At 34.2% G+C, this 15,290-nt stretch overlaps 1 protein-coding gene across 4 annotated transcripts in view; it reads left to right on the top strand.

Moving 5' to 3' along the window:
• The window catches only part of PHF14 (PHD finger protein 14), a 184,636-nt gene that overhangs the window by 35,166 nt on the left and 134,180 nt on the right, over positions 1 to 15,290 (top strand). For all 4 annotated transcript variants that reach the window (XM_090287178.1, XM_090287177.1, XM_090287179.1 and 1 more), the window contains exons 7-14: positions 880 to 1,017; positions 5,871 to 6,017; positions 6,666 to 6,936; positions 7,243 to 7,349; positions 8,745 to 8,840; positions 10,756 to 10,859; positions 11,768 to 11,839; positions 12,954 to 13,085. In XM_090287178.1, coding sequence (XP_090143304.1) covers positions 880 to 1,017; positions 5,871 to 6,017; positions 6,666 to 6,936; positions 7,243 to 7,349; positions 8,745 to 8,840; positions 10,756 to 10,859; positions 11,768 to 11,839; positions 12,954 to 13,085 — 1,067 coding nt within the window. The remainder of the gene's footprint in view (positions 1 to 879; positions 1,018 to 5,870; positions 6,018 to 6,665; positions 6,937 to 7,242; positions 7,350 to 8,744; positions 8,841 to 10,755; positions 10,860 to 11,767; positions 11,840 to 12,953; positions 13,086 to 15,290) is intronic.

The raw sequence follows: 15,290 nt of genomic DNA, 5'->3' as shown, positions 1-15,290 counted from the left end.
TCCTTAATTATCTATTGGCAGTCTTTCACAATTCCCCAAGTTTTTCTTTTATGAAGATTCGTATTACCAAAGCAGTATATATTTTGAGACTAGATTATTTTCCTCTCGGAAGTTAAGAGAGTAAAAAGGATAAATAAATAATTATTTGGGGGGAGGGGATCTGGGGTAATTTCAGCAGTTTATGCTTTTAGTTTTACAGTTTTCCCTTTTGCATACAGAAATAATGTAAATAATTGGCTGTATCATGTATCACTGCTGATTTCACCAAATTGTTTACTTAAGATTACTTTTACTGTTCTTAAAGATATTTTTAAAATGCACGATCTCTTTGGTTGTAATGCTTAGATCTTTTGGTGAATTTTCTTTGGCTTATTATTTATTTTAATTCGTTTTTCCAAGTAGTATTATATTGTTCTAATCAGTGCAGCTTAATGGTTAAAAGCATGGACTGTAAAGTAAGATTACCCTGGTTTGAAGACGGGATCCCAATTATTTCTTGTATTATTTTGAGCAGATTTCTTAACCTGTCTTCACCTCAAGTTTCTCTTGTATAAAATGGAATACCTATAGTATCTCATTCACATATTAGTGTGGAATATTATCAAATGATATTAATATACATAAAGTGCTTTGAATAGTGCCTAACACATGATAAGCCCTCAAATAATATTATCATTATTATTATGTCAGTAGAATTTTGGTTTATTTGAACTACAGAGAGAATTACTTTTTTCATATAAACTCTTGGCTTGCCTGTTATTGTCTGTATTGATAAACTATTGGTTCACTGCTTGCATTTTGTGGATACTTTGTATGAGAATACTACCTTCATTGTGGAAATATTTGTACACTGAGCACTTTGCTGTTACTCCGTTGTAGGAGTGTAGCTTCTGTGAAGACCCTCGTTTTGCTAGAACTGGAGTTTGCATTAGCTGTGATGCAGGGATGTGCAGAGCTTATTTCCACGTGACCTGTGCCCAGAAGGAAGGTCTGCTTTCAGAGGCAGCAGCGGAAGAGGTAGGTTTATTTAAATTGATAGTTGATGAACATATTCATGAGACTTCTCATGACCCTGTTATATCCTACAACAGGTATGCATCATCAGTTGAGCTTACAAGTTTATTCTTAAAAGTCTTTTCCTAGATCGCTGGTCTAAAACTTCAAGAGTAAACAATATATATGAGATTTTTTTCAATCTTAAAGTAAGTTAGACATTTGAAAAATATGTTAAAATTTGGTAGTGAGATCTAATAGATGAAATGAAACAGTCGGAAGTGTTTTAAAGCATTAAAGTGTCAGCAGCGTATTTTGCCCTGGCTGGTGTGGCTCAGTGGATTGAGACGAGCCTGAGAACCAAAAGGTTGCCAGTTCGATTCCCAGTCAGGGCACATGCCTGGGTCGTGGGCCAGGTCCCCAGCTGGGGGCATGTGAGAAGCAACTGATTGATGTATCTCTCGCACATCAATATTTCTCTTCCTCTCTTTCACCCTCCTTCCCCATCTCACTAAAATTAAATAAAATATATTTTTTAAAAAAGTCAGCATCTGAGATTGTATTTGGGTAATAATCTTACTCTGTTACTCTCTAAATAAAACCATTACCTTGTTTTAATAATGTGCATTTCTACCTCTTTATAATTATTTCTAATTCTATAATTTTCCTTCTAGACATATCAGCTTTAGATTAAGCAATCAGTTGTTTTAAAAGTGTGTTTTGGAGACTCCTTAATATTCTTTCAAGAGATCTGTGAGGTTAAAGCTTCTTCATGACAATATGAAAATGGTGTATACTGTTTCTATTCTTAATTCTCTCACTAGCAACAGTGGTGATATCCAGAGATTATATAACATAACAATAGAACATTTTTAAATGGAGAAACAGTTCTGAGAATCTAGCTATCTTTTCTTATAGCTGTCTTCTTTTATGTCAACTATCCAGACATTAAAGTGATTTGCAAAAATGTAAGATGGTGCCATTCTTCTTAAAACATTTTGTATACATGTAAATTATTGTATTTTTCTCACATGGTAAGAGATAGTTTATCACCACTTTGACTGGGTTCCACCCCACTGGAAGGAGGATGAAGGAGATTCAGAGTGGGCAGCTTTCTTTCCAAGGCATGGTCTAGAAATTTCACATACCTCATTGGCCAGAACTTATCACATGGCCATATCTAGCTGCAGGGAGGCTGAAGCAGAATGTTTCCAGCATGGTAGCCATGTATCCAGTAAAAACTCAGAGCGTTGTGATACTTAAGGGAAGAGAAGAGAAGAATAGGTATTGGAAGGCAGTGGGATTTATAATAGTTGACATTTGCTTGGTATATCTATTCCATTCTCTAAATTAACCCCTTGGTCATGTTAGCCTTACAAATAGGGTTTATTGTTCCTTAATCTGTAAGTAACTGCTAAAACAAACACACAAAAAAACTACTTGGGCTATTATTATTCCCTTTCAAATATCTTTTAGACCAAAGATGACTGACTGGTCTTTTCCCTAAGTCTGGCTTTATTTGGCCCTAATGCTTAACTTACCTATGCAAATGTGAATTCTATCTGATAACTCAGTTTCAATCTCTTCTACTTTAAAACAATGAATCATACTTTAGATCTGGCCATTTGAGGTTCAGTATAATCTTTATTTCCATTTAGCATTTCCTGTCACTAAGATTTAGAGCATATCATGAGAAAGTAGCTGTGAGTGTGTGTGTGTGTGAATGCAATCTCCTACTTACATTTTTGCATTTTTATAGCCATATGAAGTAGTTATTAGTATTTGTAAGCCTGTTTTGCTAATGAGTTAAGAGAGGCCCAGAGATGTTTAGCAACTTGTTGAAAGCTGTAAAACCTGTAAATTGTGGAGCCAAGATTTGTATCCAGGGTTTTATATTTCCAAATTCTGTGATCTTATCCACAGTCCTATACTATGACATCTGTGGGTATCACACTACAGAATTGCATCTCATATATATATTTTAATGTAAAGAACATTTTAGATTCTTTTAAAATTATTATTTCTCTTTCTGTACTTACTCATTTGTTTCTTTGTACATGTGTGTCAGTTCTCTTTGGGTTATAAAACCCCACCTTACTAAGAGGTCCTTTTACTATAACTTAGACAAAAACTGTATGGACAGCTTATCTTTATTTCTCATCCTTGAGATTACCTGTCATTTTGTTAGCAATCACATTGTGGATTACATTTTTAGGCTATATATATAAAATTTTTTTCTATTTTTGATAAATTTTTTTCTTTTTTTTAAAAGTATATTTTATTGATTATGTTGTTACAGTAGTCCCAATTTTTCTTTCCTTTGCGCCCCTCTTCCCAGTACCCCGCTTCGCTCTAGCAATCCCACCCCCTCTTGGTTCATGTCCATGGGTCGTGCATATAAGTTCTTTGTCTTCACCCTTTCCTATATTATTCTTAACTTCCCCCTGTCTATTTAGTACCAACCAATTATGCTTCTTAGTGCCTGCACCATTTCCCATTTCTCCCCCTTCCCCCTCCCAGCTAATAATCCTTCCAAATGATCCCCATACCTATGATTCAGTTCCTATTCTGGTTTGCTTAGTTGGATTTTGTTTTTATTTTTTAGATGCAGTTGTTGATAGTTGTGCATTTATTGTCATTTTAATGTTCATAATTTTGATATTTTTCTTAAGTAAGTCCCTTTGACAGCTCATATAATAATAACTTGGTGATGATGAGTTCCTTTAGCTTTACCTTGTCTGGGAAGCACTTTATCTGCTCTTCTATTCTAAATGATAGCTTTGCTGGATAAAGTGGTCTTGGTTGTAGGTCCTTGCTTTTCATCACATTGAATACTCTTGCCAGTCTCTTCTTGCCTGCAAAGTTCCTTTTTGAGAAATCAGCTGATAGTCTTATAGGCACCCCTTTATCGGTAATTCTGTGCTTTTCTCTTGCTGCTTTTACGATTCTCTTTTTATCTTTAACCTTTGTCATTTTAATGATGATGTGTCTTGGTGTGGTCCTTTTTGGGTCTAGCTTGTTGGGACTCTCTGTGCTTCCTGGACTTGTATGTCTATTTCTTTCACCACATTTGCAGAGTTTTCCTTTATTATTTTCTCACCACAAGTTTTCCATTTCTTCCTTTTCCCCCTCTCCTTCTGATTTGGATGCTGGTGCATTTAAAGTTGTTCCAGAGGTTCCTACGCCTCGCCTCATTTTTTTTCAATTCTTGTTTCCTCATTTTGTACTGGTTGACTGTTTTTTCTTCCTTATGTACCAAATCATTGATTTGAACCCCGGTTTCCTTCCCTTCACCATTAGTTTTGTGTGGATTTTCCTTCGTTTCACTTAGCATAGCCTTCACTTCTTCCCTTATGCGTTTGCCATACTCAAGCGTATCTGTCAGGCCTGTGAGCATCTTTATCACCAGTGTTTTGAATTCTTCATCTGTTAGGTTGGCTATCTCCTCGTCACTTAGTTCTCCCACTGGAACCTTGATCTGTTCCCCATTTTGGGCCATACTTCTCTGTCTCCTCATCTTGACAGGCTCCTGTGTTTGTTTGCCTTCGTGTCTTAGGTAGAGCTGTCGCTCCTGTTACATTGTAAGGGGTGGAGCCTTAGGTATACGTCAGTCCAGGGCAACCCATTTCACCACGTTGTGACGCTGTTTGTAGGGGAGGGGTCTGAGAGGGAACAATGCCGCTTGCTCAGCACTTTCCTATTTTTCAGGCACTTCTCCCACTTTGTATGGGACTGGTGCCTCTCTAGTTGTTGCCCTGGCTGTCATTCCCAGAGTGGGTGTGCCTGCGGTTGTTCCAGGACTGTGGGGGCCCTTTAAACAAGCAGTCTCTGCTGAGAGACAAGCATTGTCTTCCTCTTCCCCGAGCCCCACTGATTTGTCCAGTCAAAAGCAATGAGGCTTTATTTCCTCTGGCGCTGGGACCATGAGCTGTGAGGTCTGGTCTGGTGCTGGGAGCGCTCCCCAGGTGTTCCTTCAAACTTTTTAAAATGTGTGACTGTGCTTTACCGTGGCCTGCCGCTGCCACTGCTGCTGCCTCCACCACATTGTGTCCTCTCCACCCTAACTCCGCCCCTCTTACCTGTCTGGATGAATATTTCTTCTTTATATCTTTGTTGGACTTCCATGCAGCTTGATTTTCTGGAACTTCTGGTTGTCTCTAGTTTTGAGGTAGTTGTATTCCTTCTTAGCTGCGGAGGGAGACGCAGCATGTCTGTCTAGGTCTCCATTTTAGCAGGAAGTCTTTTTCTTCTTTTTTGTACCCTACTCTTTAGGAATAAAAAAAAAAAATGTACTCATTGGGCTAGTACCATGAAAGATGGCTATGAGAAATTTGTGTTTACATTTACAGTTTTAGGGTTATACAAAGAATTAAAAAGGATACCTAACGTGTTTTATTGATAGGGCCTGCCCTTCTTAATCCATTTTTGTCCAGGTTAAACTCTGTCCATGCATTGCTAGCCAGTTAGAAATGTCCCACTTATGTGCGTTGGCTAGTTCTGTATTTTCTGAATATATTATTTTATAAGATTAATCTACATATGCATAACTTTAATATGTAGTTTCTACCTAATATTATTAAAACTATTTATTTTAAACAGGATTTTTTAGGTATACAAGATATAATATGTAAGATTTGATTTCAGTATTTTTTAAATCCACAAGGCCCTTTAAAGAAAAAGAAATTATTAACTTGATGTTGATAAAGGATTAAGGTTCTAAAGAAGCAGTTTTTATCATTAAATAAATTACTTTTGTAATTTGTTTTAGAAGTAACCAACACTGTCAGAAAGTATTTAAAAATTATCTCCTATGTTAGGTTTTTATCTCACCCTTTGGAGTAAAAATGTTCACTTTCCCCCTCTGTTTTTTGACATAGGATATAGCAGATCCATTTTTTGCTTATTGTAAGCAACATGCAGATAGGTTAGACAGAAAGTGGAAGAGAAAAAACTACTTGGCTCTACAATCCTATTGTAAAATGTCTTTACAAGAAAGAGAGAAGCAGCTATCACCAGAAGCACAGGTATGGAATTTATGCCAAAACTCATGTTTATTCTTTTGAAGGTATGCATTTCAGAGCTCATGTGTGTTTTTTCCAATGGCATGTGAAATATAGTAATGGAATTTGGTTAGTGACTTAGGAAATGGATTGCCATTAAGTTAAATGGTGAGTATAGTTTGTGGCTAAATACATTGCTCCCCATCTAGTCAACAGAGCAGTCATTTATAAAGCATGTTTCCTAATACCATGAATAAGGTGGCTTAGAAGAAGTTATTCTATCAGTGCAATATGTTGACCACAACTTTTTCAGTCTGTTCTGATGTTTATTTATGCGAAGGATTTGATCAGTTTGCCCATCGTTTAAAATGTATTTCTATTTAAATTAAGTAAATTTATGGACATTATTCCAATTATTAAGAAGAGAAACTTCAGCTTACTCTGATCATAGAGTAGGACAGTTGTTACTAGAGCTAGACCTAATTTACTGTAACCCAAGAATTAAACAGTATACCTTAAGGACCAGTATATCTTACTCTGGGTAGATATAACTTGCCTTGGTAGAGGGAATTCTGGTTATCTTTACTTTCTCTAAGCATGGAAATAAAAATCATAAGGAGTATATTCTACTTTAATATCTTTTAAAATTTGTATACATTTTTTTTTTAATAGGCAAGGATCAATGCCCGGCTTCAGCAGTATCGTGCCAAAGCAGAACTAGCTCGATCCACCAGACCTCAGGCCTGGGTTCCAAGAGAGAAACTGCCCAGACCACTCACTAGCAGTGCTTCAGCCATTCGTAAACTGATGCGGAAAGCAGAACTAATGGGGATCAGTACAGATATCTTCCCAGTGGACAATTCAGATACTAGTTCTAGTGTGGATGGAAGGAGAAAGCATAAGCAACCTGCTCTCACTGCTGATTTTGTGAATTATTATTTTGGTCAGTATAGACACTGATAATGTGCACATTTTTACTGAGAAATTTGTTAATTAAAATATTTGATATGTTGTCAATTTTTATTTATTATTCATGCTACATATATCAAGCAAAGGCATGTTTATTTTCCTAATAAGTTGCGGATTGTTGTATAATACTAGGTTCATGTATTATGAATAGAATTAAACGTGTTTTGAATAATGTAGGTTTATCCATGGGACCATCTCTGTGGTAGCTTCTTCCTTTGTGTATTTGGTGTATTAGCTTTTATTTTGTACTAAAGTAAAACTGGATATTTAATTTTAATAGAGAGAAATATGCGCATGATTCAAATTCAGGAAAATATGACTGAACAAAAGAATATAAAGGATAAATTAGAGAATGAACAAGAAAAGCTTCATGTGGAATATAATAAGGTAAGTTGGCTATAAAACAAACGACATATCTTACTGATGATTTCATTTGTGCTTTTACAGCATTTATGTTTATGTTTCATTTTGAAATTCTGGAGTTTTTAGGCCCTTCCCTACAACTCCTACCCTGCGTTATCTTCATTATCATCTCTAACACTTACTGAGCACTTGCTATGTGCCAGGCATGCTTTTCAGAACTACACATGTATTCATTCAGTTCTCACTTCAGCTTTTTAATATGGGTATGCTTATTGCTCCCATTTTAGGAGAGGAAAGTGAGTCCTAAACAGGTGAAATAATTTGCTTAGAGGCTCCTATAGGTTATCAAGTCATAGAGTTGGTCTTTGAGGCCAAGCAGTCTGACTCCATTTTGTATTCCTAACCCCTGTACTATGGAACTTACTCTAAGTTTGTAGAAAACTTAGAAACTTATTATTAAATTACTATTTTTCCCGTATATGAGTGAAACCGTATAGTTCTTGGCTTTTTCTAATTGGCTTATTTCACTGAACATGATATTCTCAAGGTCCATCCATGTTACCATAAATGACAGCATTTTGTCATTTTTTATGGCTGAGTAGTATTCCATTATGTATATGTAAGTTATGGGCACACAGTGCAATATATAGACCTAGTATCATAGAAATGTATACTTGAACCTATATGACCTTATTAACAACTGTCACCCCAATAAGTTTAATAAAAACAAATAATATAAAATTACTATTATTATCATTTGTTTTGTAATGTTACCTTTGATTTTTAAAAAATTACCTCCCAATTAAAATTTTTAGTCTACCTCTTCATTCTAATGATGAGGGAGATCAAAAAGAAAATGGTATGAAAACAAGATGTGGCTAAAATGTTAGGTAATAAGTAATATGAGCATATAAAACTGGTATTGACTTATTGTTAGATAACATATTAAGTGATAAAAACTTAGTAGGAAGAAATATCCCATAATTAGCCACAAAGTAGTGAAAAGAGTACTGGCATTAAATTCAGAAGACCTGGACATTCTTGCTAGTTCTGTGATATTGGCCAAGTCACAAAAACCCTATGTTTCTTAGTTTTCTCATTAGGACATGGTAGAAATGCATTTTGATAGTCACAAGGATTAATTAGCAAAATGTGTGAAAATTATGTAGTAAACTTTAGCAATATACCAGTGTAGGTATCATTGTCATTAGTAGAAATGCTAACATAAAATAAAATGCTTACATTTTGTTTAACTAATTGGACAGTCCCATCTCTCAGTGGTATTGTGACTTGAATGTATTAAGATTATAGGGGATATAAATATAGGTAGTATTGGATATATATTGATAGCTGTTTAAATTGTCACACATTTTACCTCATATTTTAATGGTTTACTAATTTAAATTATTTGTGTTGTAGCTGTGTGAGTCTTTAGAAGAACTACAAAACCTGAATGGGAAACTTCGAAGTGAGGGCCAAGGAATATGGGCCTTACTAGGCAGAATCACAGGGCAGGTTAGTCTCTTTCCAATTGCTGTCTCCTTCTATTCTTGTTCTCTGTATTGTTTTCAAAAAATCAGATCTCTGATACAACTGTCACTTTGCTAACTGATTAATTCTGTGTGATTAGGGCCAAATAATCCTCTGGGATAATGACTTCTCCCTGAAACACATCTAGAGCATTAGAAGCTGCCTACTGAGAACCTGTAGCTTAATTTGGTTGTTTTAACAGCTATCTTGTTTGCAAAATTTTTTCATTTGCTCTAACTGATTGACCTGTCATTGTGATGAAGATAAGATTTGAAGCATGAATTCCTACCACATCCCTCCACCCCCCCCAATTTAGCAGTTTTAGATTCTTTGTCATATTTTTTTTTTCTGTCTTGTTCTTACATTTAGTTGGGTTTTCTAAATTTAAAAGGCAAATTTGAGAGATTTGTTTTCATGTTGATTTGCTTTAGAGCTTTGTAAGAAATGGTTTTTGAAATTTTAATGATAAAGTTTACTTTTTCCCCTTTATTAGGTACTATTGTAGTTGTGGAAAAAATGACTTTATCCTTAAACATTTGTAGCCTGTTAAAGTTCTTAGTGTGGAAAAGGAGAATCATTGCCAAATAGATTTCTTTGAATTCCTTTTTTTTAGAACAGTGTATATAATTCATAAATTACTAATTCATTCAGGGGGGTATTGCTGGGGGAGGGGGATGCCGGGTGGAGGGGAGCAAAGGGGAAGAAATTGGAACTATTGTAACAATATAATCAATAAAATATACTTAAAAAGGAAAAGAATTCATTCAAGTAATTTTGGTTGTGTTTTTAACGATGATGGAGACTCACTGTAGCCCTTTCACTATGAAAGTAGTTTTATTTGTGAAGGATGATTTTCAAAGAACTGATATTTTTCATTGTACTCATTTCACAGGTTTATAAAGAGTCAAATTCATCATACAATTCATGTAGACATAGTTTAGAAAGTAATACATACTGACATGTATTGTGCCACGGTAGCTTTGAAGATGCTTTTGAGAACAGGGTGCATGTGGCTTATAATTAATAACATAATTTCAAAGATGAGAATGAATACTTGCTAATGCAGAATTGGCCTTCGTTCCTATTGATAGGTGGCTGATGGATTTTTGGAAGATTATGGTGGTTTATATTTTATATTTAGAGAACTTAATGTTGAGTGCAAGCCTATTATGAGTTTATTTGCCAAGCTAGCATTATCTTTTGGCTTGATTTGCAAGTGTGTCTCATACAAATCTGCTGTAAAAGGGCATTTTCATTTATTAAATGACTTAACAGAAGTTCATGGATTTCCTTGTGCAAATATAAAATACACAGCAGAGATGGAATTCATTTGTGCTGCTTGCGTGACACTTTTTTTCCAGTTGGTTGAACAGATGCCGGCCCACTGGGCCACGGAGAATGACTTTGATAGATGGTTGCTGTCTGAGAAGCCAGCATACTACAGATTAGTAGAAACCCTAAGAGAATCTCATTCGCTTTGTGGAGAGTTTGGTCCAATAAGATAATTTTTCTAATTAACCTATGGAGCACCAGTGTAGTTGGGATGTTGAGGAAAATAAACGGCTTCAATATTCTTTTTGTCAAGTGTACTATGTGTGTTTTTTTAATGTTCTTAAGTGCTTGTCCTTGCCTTTCACTTTTTAAAGCTCAAGTAGAAGTTTAATTTTCATAATGTTTTGTGTTCCACTGAAAATTGATGGAAGTACGTAATTATAGGTTACTAATGGAAGTAACTGTGAAACAAAAACTCATTTTAATCCTTTTTGCTGGTGTTAGAGCTGGTAAAAATTCCCCCCTCACAATCCTAGCACTTTCAGTTGACTTGAATGGCATAAGAGGAAAATGTTGCTTTATATTTCTTCTTTAAAACAAAATAAACTGCATTTGTTCAAATCAATAGAAGTTGAACATACCGGCAATTTTGCGAGCACCCAAGGAACGAAAACCAAGTAAAAAGGAAGGAGGCACACAAAAGACATCTGCTCTTCCTACAGTACTTTATAGGCAAGTAATGAAATTATGACCGAGTAATATTGTGTGTTCTTAAATTAACCTTTTAGTAACAAGATATTTCAAGTACTTGAGAATGAATTGTCCATATTAGAATGTAAGTTACATGCATTTAAAGTTCATTTTATTAATACCTTCATCAAAGATGCTTTTTCAAAAAAGTTTCATGATAGAAGAGATTTTTACATCTCTTTTAATAAGATCAATGAAATGACTTTTTGTATCCTTTAAGTAACTGGGGAAATATGTGCATAAGCTTCATGGAAATGAACGGTCCTATTTGGAGAATTGGAAAGTTATTTTAAATATTGTAGACGATTATTTTTATAAACAATTAAACAATGCATTAGATATATGGGCATTTTTATTTTACTTGAATGAGTTTTAGAGTTTTGCATGTGTTTTTAAGTAGTGATGGGTATTTTATACTCTGAATTATTGTCTTTGTGTAGTGGTGGATAATGAAGATAAGTTTCAGATTTGAATCTGTCTACATTTTTTTCCCTCTGTACTAAGTTGTAATCATTTTGTTCTTACAGTTTTGGCTCAATATTTTACAGTGTTCACCATTATAGTAATTTTACATAGTAAATACTTCTTGACCGTAATAGGTTACAGTCTTTTAAAATTAATTAATTATTTTTCCTTTTTATTGAATTTATGGGGGTGACACTGGTTACCAAAATGATACAGGTTTCAGGTGCATAATTCCACAACATATCATCTATACACGGTATTATGTGTTCACACCACAAATGATCTTTTAAAAAAAATGTAACTGATTATATTGATTAAATGAGAAAAGTTTAGAAGATGCTAGTAGATTTATGTGTATATTCATGTAAACATGTATGTATACTTATGTAATACATAAATGTCCATACAACCTCTTCCTTTTTCAGAAATAGCAGCAATAGCAACAACATCAATCTTTATAATTACTTTCCATTCCTGGTTGAAGTCTCCCTCCATAGGTAATAGCAAATAACTTCCTTGAAATGTGGGAAAAGCCCCCTAGTGTACTGTGTGAGGACTAGCACATTCTCAATCCAGCTTTTTCCAAACAAAATTGGTTCATTTGGAACCATCAGGCACATCACTATACTTCTAGGTTTTAACACTACAGTTCATTTTTATTTTTGAATATATTTTAGGTGATTTTTTTTTTTACTCAGCAACTTTGAGACCAAATACTGGTTTTGTTTGTTGCTGTGTGTGTGTGTGTGTGTTCTTTTTTTCTAGGATTATTTAAAAAATACAAACACCATTGCTGTTTCTGTACAAGGATGGCTCAACAGCTTTTCCCTGTCTTTACATTCCCAATATAAATAAATATATGCTAGATTTTCAGGTCATGGTGCATGTGCTCTCAGGGGTAGTAAATTTGTCTTTTTGCACAAGAAAAATTAGATTCCTTAAAAAAAAACCAAAAGCCCAAAATAACAGTAACATCAATAGTAAAACACCCCATTCTCTGCAGTAAATTTTTGTAGTATATTTTTAAGACAAAGTCTGATTTTGAAAAGAGACATTATATATATATGTGTGTGTGTGTGTGTGTGTGTGTGTGTGTGTGTGTGTATCTTTTCAAAAATATATATATACACATATGTAGCTTATTTACATGTTGAGGGTTCTTTGAAAGATTTATAATTAATGGTAGAAAAGAAACTGAATTTTGTTTGTAAAGTCACTTCTTTTGTAGTTTTGGAGAAGTAGAAAATAGGAAATCTTTTGTTTAATAATTTATACTTTTAGAGAAAAATTGAGCTAATGTTCAATGGGGTTTCAGTGATAATTAAAATTAAGATAAGGATGACGTTGAGAATACCTTATATGTGCCATACTCTGAAAGGTTTGTCTCTAGCGCTATTTAAATCTTTACTAGATCCAAGCTATTCTTCTATATTCTCAGAAGTATTTAGAACTAATAGTTATGACATAAAAAGATGTGTTATGAAAAACTTTCTATTTCAAACATAGAAATATTAAGTTAATTAAAAGAAAATTTTGAAATTAAAAAAATTTTTAATTACTTCAGTGTGATAATTATTATTTTAATACTTCATTTGCTGCCTTTATTCAAAGTTGTGGAATCTGTAAGAAGAACCATGACCAGCATCTTCTTTTACTATGTGATACCTGCAAACTCCATTACCATCTTGGATGTCTGGACCCTCCTCTTACGAGGATGCCGAGAAAAACCAAAAACAGTTATTGGTGAGTACAGCAGAGAGAACTGAGATGTTAGAATTTCAGCAGCATAAGATGAAGTGTTATATTATTTCATATTAAAGTTTCTGGCATGTTTTAAAATTGATACTTTCATAATTATTTTATCCAACTCTATTGAAACTGTCAACAATTAAAAGTTGTATATATTTAAGGTACACATTGTAAAATAATTACCGCAATCCAGTTAATTAACATGGTCATCACCTCATATTGTTAGTTTTCTATTTTTGTGATAAAAATGCCTTAGACATAAATGTTTGTTATAGTATTGTATGACTAAAGCTGTAGCAGTTTTATGAAATGAATTTTAATTGAGGCTATTTTGGTATCTTAGTGGATTTTTTTTAAAGATTTTATTTATTTATTTTAGAGAGAGGGGAAGAGAGAAAGAGAGGGGAGAGGAACATCACTGTGTGGTTGCTGCTCGTGCGCTCCCAACTGGCCTGCAACCCAGGCATGTGCCCTGACTGGGAATCGAACGGGCGACCCTTTGGTTCACAGGCCAGCGCTCAATCCACTGAGCCACACCAGCCAGGGCTTAGTGGATTCTTAAAGCATGAATTCTGTCTAGTGTTTTATAATTTTCTTTAGCTTTATTATAAGAATTTCTCAAATGCTCTGTTTTGAAATGGTGATGGCCAGAGGGAAGAGAGCACTGGGTGGAGGCTGGCAAGGGGAGGAAAAGAAGGACATCTGTAACACTGAAGTTAACAAAAAGAATTTGCCTTCATATTCATGATTTTCTTTGTAATTTAATATTTTATTTCTAAATTAGTGTTACTGAAGGCTTTATTTCTAGGATTTGTCATTTGTGCTAGTTATATTTAAGTTCAACCATTTTTTTTTGCAAATCTAGAAACATTGACATGTTTCCTAATTATTTTTTTTTCCTTTAACTTGGGCCTATTGAATCACTACAAATGTTTGATAAAATCTTATGATACCTATGATGAGTTTTATCCTTTCCTTAATTTTAGTCCAAGGGAGAAACAAATATTCATTCAAATTTTAATAGGCTGATTCTATATAGGAAGAATATAGGACATGGAAAACTTTGTAATGGACGTGGTATTCTTTCTATACAAATTACCTTTCTAGTTTTAGAAAAGGTATGAATCCCAGATTCTTACACAGTAATTGCATGCTTCTCAAACATACTAAGCATGTTTTTGATCTCATTGTTTTATCTCATAAAGCTGCTTCTGTTAATTTTACTAGTATGCTTCCATTTTTTTCATCATTTTATGATACAAGATTGCTTTTTCATACTGTTTTTTTTATCAATTTGTCATGAGATACTCATACTGGTCTGCACTTCTCAAATATAGTGGAATGCATTTCTTTTTATATTTATGTGCTTTTGGAACCAGAATTTAAGAAGACACTGGTCTATTTCATTGGAATGCCAGCAGTATTATTAAGCATCCTAGGTGGGTTTCTACACTGAAAGCCAGTTTGGTAGTCTCCAGGGCCAGGGCGCTTAGTCATGATCTAGGACATGGAATTGTGCAGTTCCCTCCTTAAATGCGATTATTAGCTTGTCTGTAGAGCTCTGGTTTCTAGTGGGTGAGAGTGTTTGGCAGAACTTCAGATCAAAGAACACAGTGTAGGGTATTTCAGTGAAAGTTCTCCCTAAGATCTAAATTACTTAAGAGTCCTATGCATTGGTTGCAATGTTTTAAAGTAAAAGTAGAAACTGAAATTGCAGCAAAAAAACAAAACACACACACATACACACAAACTCCGTATTTTCTAGTTTCTAGTGATCATATTTCCTTTGGCCTCTAAGATCAACTTAGCTTTGCTTAGCAGTTAATTGAGTATATACAGGGGTTGGCAAAAGTAGTTTTACAATTGTAATACAAATAAATAAGACAATAAATAATACAAGAGTAAACTGTTTTACCTACTCACAACTGTAAACCTACTTTTGCCCTTGCCTGTATATATTCAGAGTAAATTTTAGAGAGTTATTTCTTTCTTTAGTATATCGCTGGCATTCACCAATCTGTTCTCTGTATCTATGAATTTGTTTTTAATATTCCACATATAAGTGAGATCATATAGTATTTGCCTTTGATTTACTCATTTAGCATAATGACTTCAAGGTCTATCCATGTTGTTGCAAATGGCAAGATTTTCTTTTTTATAGCTAAATAATATTTCATTGTGTATGTGTATATATATATA

This window comes from Furipterus horrens, unplaced genomic scaffold (genome assembly GCF_987537825.1).
Source record: "Furipterus horrens unplaced genomic scaffold, mFurHor1.1.pri manual_scaffold_9, whole genome shotgun sequence".
In the NCBI taxonomy this organism is placed as follows: Eukaryota; Metazoa; Chordata; class Mammalia; order Chiroptera; family Furipteridae; genus Furipterus; species Furipterus horrens.
The sequence above is the reverse complement of the archived record's forward strand: the minus strand, read 5'-3'. Positions and strand labels throughout refer to the sequence as shown.